Raw genomic sequence first — 19,640 nt, forward strand, 5'->3', positions numbered from 1 at the left:
ATGATCTTTGTGTGCTTTAGTGAACCACTTACTCCCAATTGTCTTTCTACTAACCTTGCTTCTTATACTTATTTCCTCTTTTTATTTTAGTTTTTCCACTCTTTTTGTGTGTCTTAACACTTTAGGGAATGTGAATAGTATCACTCTTGCTATTCTTCTAATCAGAGGACGGTAAGCAATTAGCAAATTATGATTGCAGCAAAGCTAGAAATTTGCTGGTTGATACATTAGATAAAAAAACAATTTATGATATTCAATCATAAATTGTAAGAAAAACAGTTAAAAAATATATATACATTAAACAATTGGGGGGGGGGGAACAAAAAACAATGGAAGCGTATGTTTGTTGGTTATGTATCCATTTGCACTTTTCCTTGACTGAATTTTAGCTTTCTGCAAATGCAGTACAACCGAAAAGACCAATTTCTTTTATGAACGTTTAACTGGATGTTTTTGCATTTTGAAATTTAAGCCATTGGACCTAAAATTCTGAATATTTTACTTCTTAAAAGGAGTTTTTCTTTCACCTTTCGGATTTAGAATGAGGGGGTCATTAGCCATGCAAAAATGTTATTCCGAGTTTTTTTGTTTTAAATTGTTTGGAATAATATATATTTATTCATGCATATATATATATATATATATATATATATATATATATATATATATATATATATATATATGTATAGTTCACAATGAGAATAGAATAATGCATAACATATTGGGAATAGTTCCCAATTTCAAAAAATGACAAAACACGCAGAGGAGAAAATTTTTACTTATATTGTTTCAAAGTTTTGCATAAACACAATTTTTTATTTTTAGCACCATAATTTTTGAACATTTTCTGGAAAGAAGACTTAGTAGAATCGTTCAGAGAAAAAAAAAATGGAATCCAAGTCAAAGATTTATTAGCAACAAAGGGTGCCTCCATCAACAGGATGAACAGAACCGGTGGTTGACATGGATTTATTGCTCAGCAGAAACAAAATGGTGTAGACAACATCTTCAACCTCTGGAAAAAAAGGCACAATTAATAACTCTCCATAATAAAGACCAATGTGTGTGTATGTATATATATTACATATATAATAATACATATATAATAATAATGATGATGTATGTATGTGCAAAAGATTTAGCATTTTTGTAATGAGAATAACAAATTTTAATTTCCTTAATATTATTTTTTATAGTTGTTTTCAAGTGTCAATAATACCAATAATAAAAACCATTATTACCTTATAAATTTATTAATCTATCAGCGATGACCAAGTAGAAGTCTTGCGTAATTTTCAATTGTATTCATTGTACTTCCCACACCGCACTAAAGATTGAACCTTGGACCTCCAGAAAAGCTTCACTTAGAAGTGAATTGTACTTAGATACTTTATTCATTATGTCACTACTAAAAACAAAGAAAGATTCGAGTTTGGTAAAAAGATTCCCGAGTTTGACAAGATACACAGGAAGACAGTTTAAAGTTACAGCAACCGAAACGTTTACAAGTTTTGACATAAATTTTCTTGAATTAAATATTCATATAAATATTGTTGGCGCAGCTGAGATAAGTAGGTCCAGCAGACGAGCCTCGTTCTGAAAAATCTTGACAGTTAGGTTGTATGAAATGTGACACCGGTGCTTCGTTATATTTATAGCAATAAACGTTCAACATTTCTTTGAATTTTTTTCTTTCTTTAATTCTTGGAATTAAAAAAATAAAACATGTTTTTTTTTTTTTACTTTTAGCTTAACTTGCTTTTATATTTCACCATTTCGTTTTTTTAGTAATAAATGCTTCTCTACATTAAAAACCGACCTTGTGTCTAACTCTGCCCACGTGGGGAGGCAAGTAAATGGGAAGTAATATGGCAGCTGAAAAACTTTTTTTGACCACCATAAAAGCATTATAATACATTTAAACCCTGAAGAATTTCCTCCATGCGCACTTGTTGTTCTAAGTTAACTAGCCACTACTTGTGTTTCAAACTTTAAAAAAAAAGCGCTTTAAAATAGTAAAAACACTAAAGCAGTTTTCGTTTTGGAAAAGAGGTTTCAGGCGCCCCTATTATCCCAAAGAACCAGCTATGTAAACACTTTGCAATATTTTTCAATAATTATTTAAAACAAAAAAAAAGATTTCTTTACAATCAATTCTTATTTAAAATTAAGAAATTATTTTCTAAAATATTTTCTTTATATGTGTTGACATTTTGTTTTTAAGCAAAATTAAGAAATTAATTTTAAAAATATTGTTTATATCCTTCTTTATTCAAAAGGGTGACTTTTCGGTAGCTTCACCAGTTGTTAACCTAAATTTTCTGAATATCAGAACGAGGCTCGTCTGCGGGACCTACTTATCTCAGCTTGACCATATTGTTAAACTATTTTCATGTCAAATAACAGGGGGATGGAGGAGGATATTATGAAAACATAATTTTTAATCAACATTTCTCATTCTTTTTACATCAGAATTGGAAATTTTGAGAAAATTCAATGTTTTTTTTACATGGTAGTCACCACTTATCAAGGCCCGGAAGCCACTCGGGGGATAAGGGTTATTGCATGTATCAATGGGACAATATCGCGGTAATCATTAGTAATGGAGATCTGATAAAATGTCTTACTTAAGGGGGCGGTTTATCAGGAATTTATTGATGTTGGACTTGAAAACATCCAAGTTGTAGTCAGGTGGGAAACAGGCAAACGGAAAAGAGTTTCACAGGCGTGCACTTCTAAGAAAGAAGCTTTGCTCATGGAATCTACGTTTTGATTTAGGCATAGATAAAGAGTGGGGAAAATTATTGACAGTAGTTTCAGCTAGACGGGTGTTTTTTGTGAAAGATTGGCGAGGGGGAACCAGAGATTGGAGCTCAGACGAGCACTTTCCATGGAAATAATGATAAAACAATGACAGGCTCACAACGTCTCTTCTGTGAGAGAGAGGTTGCAGAGAAGAGAAAAAGGCATCCCCCCACTAAGACACAAAGACTATTTTGTACTCTGTCAAGGCAGGATAGGCTGTTTTTAGCAGCTACTGCCCGGATATGGCAGCAGTACTCCATCCTTGGATGTACTTGGCTTTTATATAGATAGAGAATTGCACCAGCAGTGAGATATCTTCTGGAATGGTAGAAGGATCCTACCATTTTTCCAGCGACCTTGGCAACAGACTTGATGCACGTGTTCCATTTCAGAGTAAAGGTCAATCCCAGATGCTTGTCAAAACATGGAGCCTCCCCAAGACGAGAGCCATCCATTTCAATTGATGCCAGATGGGGTTCAGAGCGTTGATGATGTAAAGATAGAAGCTTGGTTTTGGATGCTTTAAAAGTAACCAGCCACCTCTTCCCCCACTGTACCATGCGCTCAAGATCAGAGGAGAGAGAATCAGAGAGAACTTTGTCATTTACGGCCTTTGATGTGTTGCCATAGATGGTCGTGTCATCAGCATAAATGTCACAAATGATTTAAGTATGTGTTTTGGGAGATCATTGATGTAGATCAGGAAAAGAGTTCGGCCCAGGATGGACCCCTGAGGGACTCCAGCATTAATACTGTGGGCCTCTGATTTCTGCCCATCAACCACTACTCTTATGAGCCTATCAGAGAGAAATGATTTAATAATTGAGAAAACGTTTCCAGTTATACCGTAGCTGGAAATCTCGTGAAGTAGACCTTGTGCCATACCTTATCGAAGGCCTTTGATATGTCAAGAGCAATTGCCCTAGAAAGGAAGCCTTTGTCGAGAGATTCACTAATCTTATGAGATATAACCGTTAGCACATCTGCTGTAGATCTAGCAGAACGGAAACCATATTGCATGTCACTAAGAAGGTTATTTCTGCTGAGGTGCTTGACTATTATGCACTGTTAGCTAGTTAAGCATAACAGATCAACAAAAATATTTTAAGTGTGACAGCCGATAATCAAAGTTCTGTTGGAGGTGCCTGGATGCATATAAAAGTATCTGCCCATTCAGCAATGAAAATGCAATTTCAAACTAAAAAATAGAAAAATCCTTGGGGGTGGGGGACAATGAAAAAAGCTAAAATCTTTTAACTTACCAGCGAATTTTTTCAATGGAATTCGATTGAGCATGGCTTCAGATTTGGCTGGATCACTCCAGTAGGTCAAGCCCATCTCTGTCAATACCACAGTTGGGTTGACACAATTCACACGAATCTAAACCAAAAAATTCAAAATATAAGTGAAGTCTTATTGGGGCATAAAAAAGAAGATCATGATTCACGACTGTTACTTTGAAACATTTTGTAAATAAAGTTATAACGTTGAAATATAAATTAAATAATTCAAAACATGAAGAACTTTCTGTTGCTTTATTCTTTTCATATTGCACTAATTGGGTTTACTTTACATTAGCATTATAAGCACACATCTATTATAAACACATACACATTATATATATATATACAGGGTGACCCCCCCCCCAAAAAAAAAAAAACGGGCCTCAACTCTAATTAGGTTGAGACATTTTCTAGAATCAAAATCATCTAATGGATCTTGATCAAAATTACAACAAGGATTCCAAACATAAAGTTTAGTATATTCTGTTATTTTAAATTTCGTAATGGAACTTAAAAGTGATGCAAAACTGTTCTGTTCGGAAATTAATTTGACTTGTGCTGAAACGAGTATTCTTCTTCGATAGTTGTAGCTAACAAGATAGTTACCATAGTAGTGGTCACCATTTGAATACTTGACCCCTGTTCATCTCGAAGGACCAAATGAATGCGAGGACATGTGTTCTGTTTCTTTGGCTGCATTATGCACGGATGTTGACTAATACCGCCTTGCTCGTTTATTTATTGCCGTCAAGTTGCATTGTGATATTTAGATTCAAATGATCTCTTATTCAGCAACAAGAACCTGCATCTAGGAATCACTTGAATGCTAGATACCATGTCGTTCAGTGACCATTATCTGAAGAGCCTCGGATGCTGCCAGTTTAGATCTTCATCTATTTCAATGTAAGTGACGCAAAAAAGACGGAATTCTGGTTTGGTTGTTTTATGTCATACCAACCCTTTTCCAGTTCTTTAATGCTGAATTCAGTCATTTTTGTAAAACGTTTTTATACTTCAAGTTCTTTATATCTTTAAATATTTATTCATGGTGTTTGGTTTGCTTGTTTTATACAGAAACAAAAATTTTGTTTAGCTTTGCAGAACATGATTGAGTTTTTCCATTATAAAATATTTATCAACATGATGTATCGCACCAGGACGGTAATGTGGTGTTAAGTTCTTCAATCTTTGAGGTATAACTCATCTCCAGGAGAAGGAAAAAATTTGCACATACAGGGTGACCCCCCCCCCAAAAAAAAAACAGTGGACATTCAATTGTTTTTCTGAGCATTTTACAGTCAATGGAGAAAACAAAGGCCAAAGACCCTAGTGTTTTGATGTGATGTTTTGAATATAATAAACTAGTTATGACCAAAGTTTCATTTCATTCGGACAAAACACTAAGAAACGAGGCCTAATTAGAGTTGGGGCCCGTTTTTTTTGGTCACCCTGTATTCTTTTTTTTTTTTTTCCTACAAGACTTGATTGTCATAATCTTCAAATAATTCCAAGCAAACTACAACATCCCCCTTAAAATTTTACACGCTTTAAAGTTCAAAGTTGACAACTGAAATGCTTTCCTTTGAAAAGAGATTATTTCAAAATTTGAAAAGTTTTAATGAAATATATGCTGGTCACACGCACCCCAAAAGGTCCTAGTTCCAAGGCCATAACTCTGGTGAGTGCATCAAGGGCGCCTTTGCTGCTACAATAAGCAGCATGATTTTTCAGTCCAATAATAGACGCTTGGCTGGAGACATTCACGATAGACCCTTTGCGTGAATCTGCAATCATTCTTTTCACAACCACCTGAAGTGCACAAATTTTGAAACAATTTTCAGTGAATAGAATTATTTCATCAAGAAAAAATATCCAAAATGAAAAAAAAATGTGTGATAAATGTTTAAAAACTAAGAGAAACTGCTAAAGAGAACATTTTCTTTTTAAATTGGTCATGTTTATTAATGCCAATCATCTAAGTATATATTATGCACATGAAAATTATTTAGGTTGACGAGAAAGTTCTTGCGGTTTAGATGAACATATCTTGGCTTAAACAAAAGATTTATTGATCGCAATAAGCACCATAAAAATGAACACACTTTTGCCAACACAAACAGGTGTATTTATGTCAATAACATAAAATCTTGTGTTCTGGTGGTGATGAAGTCACAAAATATTTTAGGTTTACATTTATTTTCTAGTAGTATATAAGTGGCAATTATCTAAGTATGTATTATAATACATATAAGATTAGATGAAATATTCATAATAAGAATTAATATATATATATATATATATATATATATATATATATATATATATATGGCTGAAGTTTCTTTAGGCATGGAGTCAAAAAAAAAAAAGTAAATGGCCGCCAACAGCAGGGAGACCCAGCAGAATTTCGACTATGATATTTGCAAGTTATTACAACTAGCCGAGCAAGGAAGCGTTTAAAATCAGTTGAAATATATGACAACAATTATAACCAGCATGGCATCTGAAAGTTTTGGTTATGTATTTTAACTTTAGTAATTTAAAACTCCATCTGTTATTTATGATTGCGTTGTTATAGTTTTACTTTAAGTTTAAATCTATGAGTCCCATATGATTTTAAAAAAATAATTTGATTAGATTAAATGATCCAATAAATGAATCGACTCGATAAGAACATAGCAATTTTATTATTAATTTTTGAATACACGCTTCCTTTTCATTGGCTGACTTGCAAATGGAAAAAGGGGAATGATAAATTTTGCAAACAAAAAATAGGGGTCTGATCTGATGAGCAAGAACCCCAAAATCGACAATGAAGACAGCAATGATCATTGAGGATCACCTAAATGCATTTGAATATATTTTTCAATGACTTATGCCACTTAACACAGGAAAATCCACCTGACTACAACTGGGATGTCTTTAAGTCTAATATAAACAAATTCCTGATGAACCGCTCCCCCCCTTAAGTAAGACACTTTATCAAATCTCCATTACTAACGATTACTATCCCATTGATTACTATACACGCATTAACCCTTATCCCAGAGTGGCTTCTGGGCCTTGATAAGTGGTGACCTCCATGTAAAAAAAAATAAAAAGTCTCCCTGACCAAAACAGAGTCCATACAAACTATTTACTTAAAGATGCAACAATTGGAATATTTTGTTTTTTTTAGTCATATAAATTACATAATCATTATATATATATATATATATATATATATATATATATAATTATTATTATAATAATATATATATATATAATTATTATTATAATAATATATATAATTATTATTATAATAATATATATATATACATATTATTATTATAATATATATATATTATTAATATTATAATAATATATATATTATTAATATTATAATAATATATATATTATTATTATAATATATATATTATTAATATTATAATATATATATATACATATTATTATTATAATATATATATATTATTAATATTATAATAATATATATATATATTATTATTATAATATATATTATTAATATTGTAATAATATATATATATTATTATTATTATAATATATATTATTAATATTGTAACAATATATATATATTATTATAATATATATATATTATTAATATTATAATAATATATATATATATTATTATAATAATAATATATATATATTATAATAATAATAATAATAATATATATATATTATAATAATAATAATAATATGTATATTATAATAATAATAGTATATATATATATTACAATGATAATAATATATATTATAATAATAATAATAATAATAATAATAATAATAATAATAATAATAATAATATACATACATACATACATACATAGCAATTAAACATATTAACTTGCTTTCTCAGAGTTTTACTAACAGGCTTTTATTTATGAAATGCAGACATTTTTTTTTGTTTCAGAAAGCTTTATAATTTCAGACATTTCTCCAACTCTCCTGAACAATAGCCCACTCTAATAATACAAAACTAGTGACAATGGTGAATAAATGTGTTTATTTTTCATTTTTTTCTAAAAAGAAATTGATGCAATGTGTTGTTAACCAAAAAGAAAATAAATGACTTTTTTAGTTTGCTTATAAACAAAAAGAGTTAAAATAACCTTGAGAAAATTAAGTTTTTTTCTTGAAGATTCACAGAAATATCAAAGTTGACTTGCCTGTGATACATTCACTACTGCATTCAAATTAACACTGAATGTCCTGAAAGGTTGAAAGTCAAAATTATTCAAATACACATTATGTATTAAGACGTCTTTAGTTATGAGGCAAATACAATATAATAGCAAACACACAAACTATAGTTTTAAAAGATTTTAAAAGGTGTTTTCAATAATTATTCTTTAAAAAATATAGTACAAAAAGTGTTTTCAATAATTTTTATTAAAAAAGCCCTACTAATTTCAATAATTTTTAATTAAAACAAGACTGAAAAAACTTTGCAATGATTATCTATATATCTATAAAAGTGAAAGTGTGTATGTACATTTCCCTACACAATAACTGTCAATTTTCAGTTTACAGACTCAATATTTAATATACAGGGTATGGAGATTTGGGAAAATCTTTGTAATCCATTTTCGGCCAGAAATTTGGCTGTTAAGGGGGTCAAAGTTTAACGATTTGACCTTTGAGAACTCTACCAAACTCCTCCACCAATTTTGGGTATAAACAATTGAAATTTTAGATATAGGTTCCTTGGACATAAATCTAACTTAATAACTTGATTTGAGCCCAAACAATAAATGTGTATGCTAACTAATAATGTGGAAATCAAAAAATTTTTAAAAAAAGGAAGGCCAGAAATTATGTATATGTGGACCAGTTATGATGATGTCATCAGAAGAACTAATGAACATGATGGAAGACTGTTAAATATGGACACCTCTAACCAATGAATGAGCTTGAAAATAAGCAATTTAAGGAAAATGGGCTGTAATAATTCTCCTGTCTAAAAATAGAAGTTCTTAAAAAAAAGAAAGAAAAATAACTGTGGAAACCAAATAATTGAAAAACTAATAACTAAACTTACTGCTCAAAGTCTTCTTTCTTAGCTTCTAAAAACGAATTCAGGATACCAATGCCAGCGTTATTGACTAGAAGATCAATGGGTCCAAGGGAGGTAACTGTGGAACAAGTTTTGTCCCAATCACTCAAATCACACACAACGGCATGAATTTCAGGGCACTGTAATAAAAGAACATGTTTCAGGACAAAAAAAAAAAAAATACACACACAAAAGAAAGTAAATTTATTCAATGGAACAAAAATAGACTACAAGATTTTCTATGTTCTTTTCTGTGACCATGTTGGTTATTGAAGTGATACCATATTGAATACTGAAGTTGAGGCCCAGCAGAGCAGATTCTGTAGAACTTCTAAAATAATACATTTAAGTGAAAATAAAAAAAAACAAAGAAAAAACGGTTCAGCTGTTTCAGAGTCTATAGGGAACAAGTTTACACATACAAGTTGGATGTTTTTGTTTTACGGCATATCAACCCTTTTCAGGTTATTTAATGCCGAATCCATTGATTTTGAAAAAAAATTTTAATAGAATATATTTGTTTTTTTTCAAGTCAGTTTCTATTTAACCTATAGTTGGAACCCTAACAGGTACTACAACTCCGGGTCAGAGTGGACCTGGGAGCAATGGCAATTAAAGGGTGGCTCCATACTCCCCAAAGCCTGCAAGCTGGGACCTCACCATCGGATATAATTTAAGGTCATATCCAGGACCCATATATACAAAGTGCCTTTTATATATAGAGAGATATGACATTAGCAAGTATGATAAGTTTTCTCGTTGAGATTATTTAACTTTTTTTTAAGCACATTTTTAACATATTATATAAATAAATAAAAATAAATAAAAGAAAAACATGCTATCAGGTCCAGAAGCCACTCGATATTAAAAGTTAATGAGATGGATGAATTGTTAGTTGAATGATGAATAATATTTTTTATTTTTTTATAACATTTTCACCCCAAACAAAGCACAGTGCCACTTTGATGGAGGGGGCTACTATCAGGGAAATAAGTTGCAGGGATACTATGTAGGGAGTTGAGCAGCAAGATGTCTGTTTACATTACACTTGAACTTCTGCATGTCAGTACAGTTGGGGAAGCAGGAACCCGGAAGGGAATTCCAAAGTCTAGCAGTTCCGGGGAAGAAACTATTAAAGTAGAAGGCTTTCTTACATCTAGGGATCTCTACTGTGTAGGGGTGGGACTTTGTTGTTTGTCAGGGGTATTTACCTCAAGGGGGTACAAGGGCTTGTAGTTCGTCAGAGCATTCACCATTAAAATACTTGTAAAACAGGCAGAGGGATGTAACATTTCATCGATGAGACAGAGGTTTAAGATTAGATAACAGTTCAGGACATGCCAGGTTGGCGACTTTCTTTTGAACTTTGTCCAGAAGTGAGAGACTAGTAGCAGATGCAACAGCTCAAATGCGACAACAATACTCCATACATGGGCGAATGGTCGCCTTGTAGAGGTATAGGATACTTTCTGGCGTAAGTAACTTTCTAGCATGGTAGAGAGAGCCCACCTTCTTCACAGCGGCCTTGGCAATGCTCTCAATGTATCTGTTTCAACTTATGTTCCTCGTGAACATTAAGCTGAGGAGTTTGAATGAAATACTTTCAGTTAATTTATCTTTAGCCATAGCTATTGGTGGTTGGTAAGGTTTCATGTAATTATTAAAGGAAACGAGCTTAGTCTTGGCAGCGTTGAATGTTACCATCCATTTCTGACCCCATTCCATTACAGACTAGGGTTGCCGCCATTGCCTTAGATATGTCTTCATTTGTTTTCTCCTCGTGCTGTTATACAGTGTGGTGTCGTCAGTAAATACACCTATCTCAGAGACTATTTTATCAGGGAGATCATTTATGAATATCAGGAATAATAAAGGTTCATGACCGACCCCTGAATTACACCTGCATTTATATCGAGCGCACCTTTTGTATATATTAAACAGATAGGAATACGACTTCACTTTATAATAGATAACTGGGTTTGTTGGCTGACTCTCATTTTGAACTACTTTTGCTGGCAAGAAGTTTTGATTCAATATTGGAACCCTAAACCTAGGTAAATAATATCAATTTCCAATAAACTATTAATGTCCCTTTTTAGTGTATTATAATCTGTGAGATTTTAAGATAAATACTTCATAATATTAGTTGAATATCTGAACAAAAAAATGTCTTTGAATTCATATGGCACCACTAATAAAGATTGAGAATTAGAAGTTTGTCAAATTAAATGGTCTAATGCTTTTAAGTGTTTACGACCATAAAATCATTCATGTAAAAAAAAGGCATAATTTAATTTAAAGTTAATTATTTTTTAATGTTACTGATAATTTAATATATTTTAATTTAAAAAAAATCATAAGTAAAAACAAACCATAAAAAATTAAACAAGAGAAAGAAAAATGTAAATTAAGACATAATTTAAGGTAAAACTATTTTTAAAATAGAATTTTGCATTAAAATTTTAAGAGATTTAAAAGATGTCAATGCATATATCTGATAATAAAATAAAAATAATTCCAATTATGATAGGAATGTTCATAAAGATAAAAATGTGAAGCGAAATAATAAAAACAGTTAAAAATTAGTAATATTAACATAAAAACAGTTGAAAATTAGTAATATTAACATAAAAACAGTTGAAAATTAGTAATATTAACATAAAAACAGTTGAAAATTAGTAATATTAACATAAAAACAGTTGAAAATTAGTAATATTAACATAAAAACAGTTGAAAATTAGTAATATTAACATAAAAACAGTTGAAAATTAGTAATATTAACATAAAAACAGTTGAAAATTAGTAATATTAACATAAAAACAGTTGAAAATTAGTAATATTAACATAAAAACAGTTGAATGAAAAATTGAATGAAAATTAGTAATATTAACATAAAAAAAGTATTACATTCATAAAGTTTAAATATTTAATTCTAAAAATTGACGTTGCAAGTTAGAATTTAATTACATACTTAAAATTTATTTAATTCATATGAGAGAGAAAAAGGAAATGGAATTAGAAATATTTATTGAATAAAATCCATGCAACATCTACAACTTTAATAATGAACTGACATCTTGCTGCCCAACTCCCTACATAGTATCCCAGTAGCTGTTGCCTCTCATAGTAGCCCCCTACACCAAAGTGGCAATGCGCCTTGTTTGGGATGAAAATGTAATAAAAAAAATAAAAAATATTATTCATCATTCAACTAACAATTCATCCATCTCATTAACTTTTAACGTCGAGTGGCTTCTGGACCTGATAAGCATGTTTTTTAATTTATTTTCATTTATTTATATAATATGTAAAAAAAAAAAAAATTATCTGACCTCTGCTACTAATGTTTTCAGGTGTTCTTCAGTCCTGCTGAGGGCATAGGTTTTGGCACCACATTTCGACAGCATCTTTGCCACATCTCGTCCAATTCCAGCATTTTTTAAATAAGAAAACAGAAAAACAAACAAAAAAAATTAAATTAAAATATACAACAATTATCTTTTCCTGAATTATAAACATACCATAATGTTATGTAATTCATGCACCAAGGAGAGCCTCCAGAGCCAATAGCCTTGTGTCAGCCTGATATACGTGAAAACAAAAAATAAAACAATGAGATCACTTAACTAGTAATATCAAAGCAGAGAATAAAAATTGAATCAGCCTATAAATAGTATGACAATTTTATGACAAACCTTATTTGTACATATGAGGAAAGTTCTGTTTGTTCTATTTGCCCATAATGACTACAGATAGAACAGCTACTACACTTTGAAATATTTGCACAAGACATAAAAATTATATTTTAACAAAGTACGAGACATTTTCTAGTCATGCTGATAAAGGATGACCAACAACACCCATTTTCTCACACTTTAGAAAATGTCTATCGTACTCTTAATTAGAATCATCTATGACCATAATACCACATTTACTCCAAGTGCCGTCCTACTAAGAAATTTCTCAAATCATCCAAAAATTTTATTGAAGATAAACATAACGTTTTCATATCAGTATATACGAGCAATGCATGAACCTTGCGTCAATATCAAGGTCAAATTAAATTATTATCTAACTTTACTTTAAATGTAAGAAGAAATTCAACTTTCTTTACTTATTTATTTTTTTTTAGGAGTGCAACATATCGCCAAACGAAACTCATTACTGTCTGATAGGTTTTGAGACATAAGTTACTTTAACGAAACAATTACATTTCAGATTCAACGAAACAGAAAAAATATTTATCATTAATCTGTTCAAATTAAAAAAAAAGTTCCGCTCGTCTTAAATCAAGAATTTATAAATATATTTATATCTTAATACCGTTTGCATTAAATAATCATTTTAGATGTTTTGCATTAAATAATGATTCTAGATGTTTTGCATTAAATAATGATTCTAGATATTTTGCATTAAATAATGATCCTAGATGTTTGCATTAAATAATGATTCTAGATGTTTTGCATTAAATCATGATTCTAGATGTTTTGCATTAAATAATGATTCTAGATGTTTTGCATTAAATAATGATTCTAGATATTTTGCATTAAATAATGATCCTAGATGTTTGCATTAAATAATGATTCTAGATGTTTTGCATTAAATAATGATTCAAGATGTTTTGCATTAAATAATGATTCTAGATATTTTGCATTAAATAATGATTCTAGATGTTTTGCATTAAATAATGATTCTAGATATTTTGCATTAAATAATGATTCTAGATGTTTTGCATTAAATAATGATTCTAGATATTTTGCATTAAATAATCATTTTAGATGTTTTGCATTAAATAATGATTCTAGATGTTTTGCATTAAATAATGTCTCTAGATATTTTGCATTAAATAATGATCCTAGATGTTTGCATTAAATAATGATTCTAGATGTTTTGCATTAAATCATGATTCTAGATGTTTTGCATTAAATAATGATTCTAGATGTTTTGCATTAAATAATGATTCTAGATATTTTGCATTAAATAATGATCCTAGATGTTTGCATTAAATAATGATTCTAGATGTTTTGCATTAAATAATGATTCAAGATGTTTTGCATTAAATAATGATTCTAGATATTTTGCATTAAATAATGATTCTAGATGTTTTGCATTAAATAATGATTCTAGATATTTTGCATTAAATAATGATTCTAGATATTTTGCATTAAATAATGATTCTAGATGTTTTGCATTAAATAATGATTCTAGATATTTTGCATTAAATAATGATTCTAGATGTTTTGCATTAAATAATGATTCAAGATGTTTTGCATTAAATAATGATTCTAGATATTTTGCATTAAATAATGATTCAAGATGTTTTGCATTAAATAATGATTCTAGATGTTTTGCATTAAATAATGATTCAAGATGTTTTGCATTAAATAATGATTCTAGATATTTTGCATTAAATAATGATTCTAGATGTTTTGCATTAAGAGGGGATGTAGGTATAGATAGGTGAGAATCCTATAGACCAAGCCTTCTCAGATTGTATTCAATTGAAAATTTCTAAGTCCAAACAAGAGGGGATGTAGGTATAGATAGGTGAGAATCCTATAGACCAAGCCTTCTCAGATTGTATTCAATTGAAAATTTCTAAGTCCAAACAAGAGGGGATGTAGGTATAGATAGGTGAGAATCCTATAGACCAAGCCTTCTCAACGTGTATTCAATTGAAAAAATTCAAAGTCGAAACAAGAGGGGATGTAGGTATAGATAGGTGAGAATCCTATAGACCAAGCATTCTCAACGTGTATTCAATTGAAAAAATTCTAAGTCCAAACAAGAGGGGATGTAGGTATAGATAGGTGAGAATCCTATAGACCAAGCCTTCTCAACGTGTATTCAATTGAAAAAATTCTAAGTCCAAACAACAGGGGATGTAGGTATAGATAGGTGAGAATCCTATAGACCAAGCCTTCTCAACGTGTATTCAATTGAAAAAATTCCAAGTCCAAACAAGAGGGGATGTAGGTATAGATAGGTGAGAATCCTATAGACCAAGCCTTCTCAACGTGTATCCAATTGAAAAAATTCTAAGTCCAAACAAGAGGGGATGTAGGTATAGATAGGTGAGAATCCTATAGACCAAGCCTTCTCAACGTGTATTCAATTGAAAAAATTCTAAGTCCAAACAAGAGGGGATGTAGGTATAGATAGGTGAGAATCCTATAGACCAAGCCTTCTCAGATTGTATTCAATTGAAAAAATCTAAGTCCAAAGAAGAGGGGATGTAGGTATAGATAGGTGAGAATCCTATAGACCAAGCCTTCTCAACGTGTATTCAATTGAAAAAATTCTAAGTCCAAACAAGAGGGGATGTAGGTATAGATAGGTGAGAATCCTATAGACCAAGCCTTCTCAACGTGTATTCAATTGAAAAAATTCTAAGTCCAAACAAGAGGGGATGTAGGTATAGATAGGTGAGAATCCTATAGACCAAGCCTTCTCAGATTGTATTCAATTGAAAAAATCTAAGTCCAAAGAAGAGGGGATGTAGGTATAGATAGGTGAGAATCCTATAGACCAAGCCTTCTCAACGTGTATTCAATTGAAAAAATTCTAAGTCCAAACAAGAGGGGATGTAGGTATAGATAGGTGAGAATCCTATAGACCAAGCCTTCTCAGATTGTATTCAATTGAAAATTTCTAAGTCCAAACAACAGGGGATGTAGGTATAGATAGGTGAGAATCCTATAGACCAAGCCTTCTCAACGTGTATTGAATTGAAAAATGTCTAAGTCCAAACAAGAGGGGATGTAGGTATAGAGAGGTGAGAATCCTATAGACCAAGCCTTCTCAACGTGTATTCAATTGAAAAAATTCTAAGTCCAAACAAGAGGGGATGTAGGTATAGATAGGTGAGAATCCTATAGACCAAGCCTTCTCAACGTGTATTCAATTGAAAAAATTCTAAGTCCAAAGAAAAGGGGATGTAGGTATAGATAGGTGAGAATCCTATAGACCAAGCCTTCTCAGATTGTATTCAATTGAAAATTTCTAAGTCCAAACAAGAGGGGATGTAGGTATAGATAGGTGAGAATCCTATAGACCAAGCCTTCTCAACGTGTATTCAATTGAAAAAATTCTAAGTCCAAACAAGAGGGGATGTAGGTATAGATAGGTGAGAATCCTATAGACCAAGCCTTCTCAGATTGTATTCAATTGAAAATTTCTAAGTCCAAACAACAGGGGATGTAGGTATAGATAGGTGAGAATCCTATAGACCAAGCCTTCTCAACGTGTATTGAATTGAAAAATGTCTAAGTCCAAACAAGAGGGGATGTAGGTATAGAGAGGTGAGAATCCTATAGACCAAGCCTTCTCAACGTGTATTCAATTGAAAAAATTCTAAGTCCAAACAAGAGGGGATGTAGGTATAGATAGGTGAGAATCCTATAGACCAAGCCTTCTCAACGTGTATTCAATTGAAAAAATTCTAAGTCCAAAGAAAAGGGGATGTAGGTATAGATAGGTGAGAATCCTATAGACCAAGCCTTCTCAGATTGTATTCAATTGAAAATTTCTAAGTCCAAACAAGAGGGGATGTAGGTATAGATAGGTGAGAATCCTATAGACCAAGCCTTCTCAACGTGTATTCAATTGAAAAAATTCTAAGTCCAAACAAGAGGGGATGTAGGTATAGATAGGTGAGAATCCTATAGACTAAGCCTTCTCAACGTGTATTCAATTGAAAAAATTCTAAGTCCAAACAAGAGGGGATGTAGGTATAGATAGGTGAGAATCCTATGGACCAAGCCTTCTCAGATTGTATTCAATTGAAAAATTCTAAGTCCAAAGAAGAGGGGATGTAGGTATAGATAGGTGAGAATCCTATAGACCAAGCCTTCTCAACGTGTATTCAATTGAAAAAATTCTAAGTCCAAACAAGAGGGGATGTAGGTATAGATAGGTGAGAATCCTATAGACCAAGCCTTCTCAGATTGTATTCAATTGAAAATTTCTAAGTCCAAACAAGAGGGGATGTAGGTATAGATAGGTGAGAATCCTATAGACCAAGCCTTCTCAGATTGTATTCAATTGAAAATTTCTAAGTCCAAACAAGAGGGGATGTAGGTATAGATAGGTGAGAATCCTATAGACCAAGCCTTCTCAACGTGTATTCAATTGAAGAAATTCTAAGTCCAAACAAGAGGGGATGTAGGTATAGATAGGTGAGAATCCTATAGACCAAGCCTTCTCAACGTGTATTCAATTGAAAAAATTCTAAGTCCAAACAAGAGGGGATGTAGGTATAGATAGGTGAGAATCCTATAGACCAAGCCTTCTCAGATTGTATTCAATTGAAAAATTCTAAGTCCAAACAACAGGGGATGTAGGTATAGATAGGTGAGAATCCTATAGACCAAGCCTTCTCAATGTGTATTCAATTGAAAAAATTCTAAGTCTAAACAAGAGGGGATGTAGGTATAGATAGGTGAGAATCCTATAAACCAAGCCTTCTCAGATTGTATTCAATTGAAAAATTCTAAGTCCAAACAAGAGGGGATGTAGGTATAGATAGGTGAGAATCCTATAGACCAAGCCTTCTCAACGTGTATTCAATTGAAAAAATTCTAAGTCGAAACAAGAGGGGATGTAGGTATAGATAGGTGAGAATCCTATAGACCAAGCCTTCTCAACGTGTATTCAATTGAAAAATGTCCAAGTCCAAACAAGAGGGGATGTAGATATAGGTTGATGAGAATCCTATAGACCAAGACAAGTCAACGTGTATTCAATTGAAAATTTTTAAGTCCAAACAAGAGGGGATGTAGATATAGGTTGATGAGAATCCTATTGACCAAGACAAGTCAACGTGTATTCAATTGAAAATTTTTAAGTCCAAACAAGAGGGGATGTAGATATAGGTTGATGAGAATCCTATTGAGCAAGACAAGTCAACGTGTATTCAATTGAAAATTTTTAAGTCCAAACAAGAGGGGATGTAGATATAGGTTGATGAGAATCCTATTGACCAAGACAAGTCAACGTGTATTCAATTGAAAATTTCTAAGTCCAAACAAGAGGGGATGTATGTATTGTATTGGTAGATGACAATACTATAGACCAAGTCAAGTCAACGTGTATTCAATTGAAAATTTCTAAGTCCAAACAAGAGGGGATGTAGATATTGGTTGATGAGAATCCTATTGACCAAGACAAGTCAACGTGTATTCAATTGAAAATTTCTAAGTCCAAACAAGAGGGGATGTAGATATAGGTTGATGAGAATCCTATTGACCAAGACAAGTCAACGTGTATTCAATTGAAAATTTCTAAGTCCAAACAAGAGGGGATGTAGATATAGGTTGATGAGAATCCTATTGACCAAGACAAGTCAACGTGTATTCAATTGAAAATTTCGAAGTCCAAACAAGAGGGGATGTATGTATTGTATTGGTAGATGACAATACTATAGACCAAGTCAAGTCAACGTGTATTCAATTGAAAATTTCTAAGTCCAAACAAGAGGGGATGTAGATATAGGTTGATGAGAATCCTATTGACCAAGACAAGTCAACGTGTATTCAATTGAAAATTTCTAAGTCCAAACAAGAGGGGATGTAGATATAGGTTGATGAGAATCCTATTGACCAAGACAAGTCAACGTGTATTCAATTGAAAATTTCTAAGTCCAAACAAGAGGGGATGTATGTATTGTATTGGTAGATGACAATACTATAGACCAAGACAAGTCAACGTGTATTCAATTGAAAATTTCTAAGTCCAAACAAGAGGGGACGTAGGTATAGGTAAATGAGAATCCTATAGACCAAGGCCTCTCAACGTGTATTCAATTGAAAATTTCTAAGTCCAAACAAGAGGGGTCGTAGATATAGGTAGATGAGAATCCTATAGACCAAGGCCTCTCAACGTGTATTCAATTGAAAATTTCTAAGTCCAAACAAGAGGGGATATAGGTATAGGTAGGTGACAATCCTATAGACCAAATCATCTCAGATTGTATTCAAATGAAAATTTCTAAGTCCAAACGAGAGGGGACGTAGGTATAGGTAGATTTGAAGCCTGTAGACCAAATCATCTCAATTCTAAGTTCAAAACAGTGTAAGTGTCTGGAAGTGCCTGATCGACGCCTACTGCCATGTTGGGTCCATGTAGGCGTTGCAAAATGCCTTCTAATCTTCTAGGCACTTAGTTTTTTTCTCTTCTTTCTCTTCACCGTGTAGGTTTGTGTCTTTAAGTGCCCGATCGATGCCTACTGTTACCATGACATTTCAACGTGTATTCAAGTTAAAACGTCTAAGTTGAAAACGGGAGTTTGGTACCCGTAAATGAGAAGCTTGTCAATCTAAACATGTTGAAATTTATAAGTTCGCACATAGGGGATGGCAAGACGGGGAATAGGGATAAAGAATAAGAAAAGAGAGATAGACCCATCTAGATAAATACAGAGGTATAAAGAAAGACAGGCAAGGGAGATAAATTTCATGATTCAATTTAAATTCTAATAAGAA

At 31.8% G+C, this 19,640-nt stretch overlaps 1 protein-coding gene across 1 annotated transcript; it reads right to left on the reverse strand.

Moving 5' to 3' along the window:
- Positions 1-772: 772 nt before the first annotated feature.
- Positions 773-12,566, reverse strand: LOC145240336 (L-xylulose reductase-like). Its single transcript, XM_080103917.1, has 6 exons — positions 12,492-12,566; positions 9,145-9,299; positions 8,273-8,315; positions 5,733-5,897; positions 4,068-4,185; positions 773-1,015 (listed from the first exon to the last, which is right to left on the reverse strand). Exons 1-6 carry the CDS (start codon positions 12,564-12,566, stop codon positions 912-914), a joined length of 660 nt encoding a protein of 219 aa, XP_079960043.1. The 3' UTR covers positions 773-911.
- Between the last annotated feature and the right edge of the window lie 7,074 nt (positions 12,567-19,640).

Source organism: Euprymna scolopes, chromosome 19 (genome assembly GCF_053919585.1).
Source record: "Euprymna scolopes isolate OS-2025 chromosome 19, ASM5391958v1, whole genome shotgun sequence".
NCBI classification, from domain to species: domain Eukaryota; kingdom Metazoa; phylum Mollusca; class Cephalopoda; order Sepiida; family Sepiolidae; genus Euprymna; species Euprymna scolopes.

Coding starts and splice junctions, on each gene's coding strand:
- LOC145240336 (XM_080103917.1), bottom strand. CDS start 12,566: ATGCTGTCGAAATGTGGTGCCAAAACCTATGCCCTCAGCAGGACTGAA. Junction 9,300..12,491: donor TGAAAACATTAGTAGCAGAG/GTCAGATAATTT, acceptor CTTTTATTACAG/TGCCCTGAAATTCATGCCGT. Junction 4,186..5,732: donor TGGAACTAGGACCTTTTGGG/GTGCGTGTGACC, acceptor TTTTTGGTTTAG/ATTCGTGTGAATTGTGTCAA.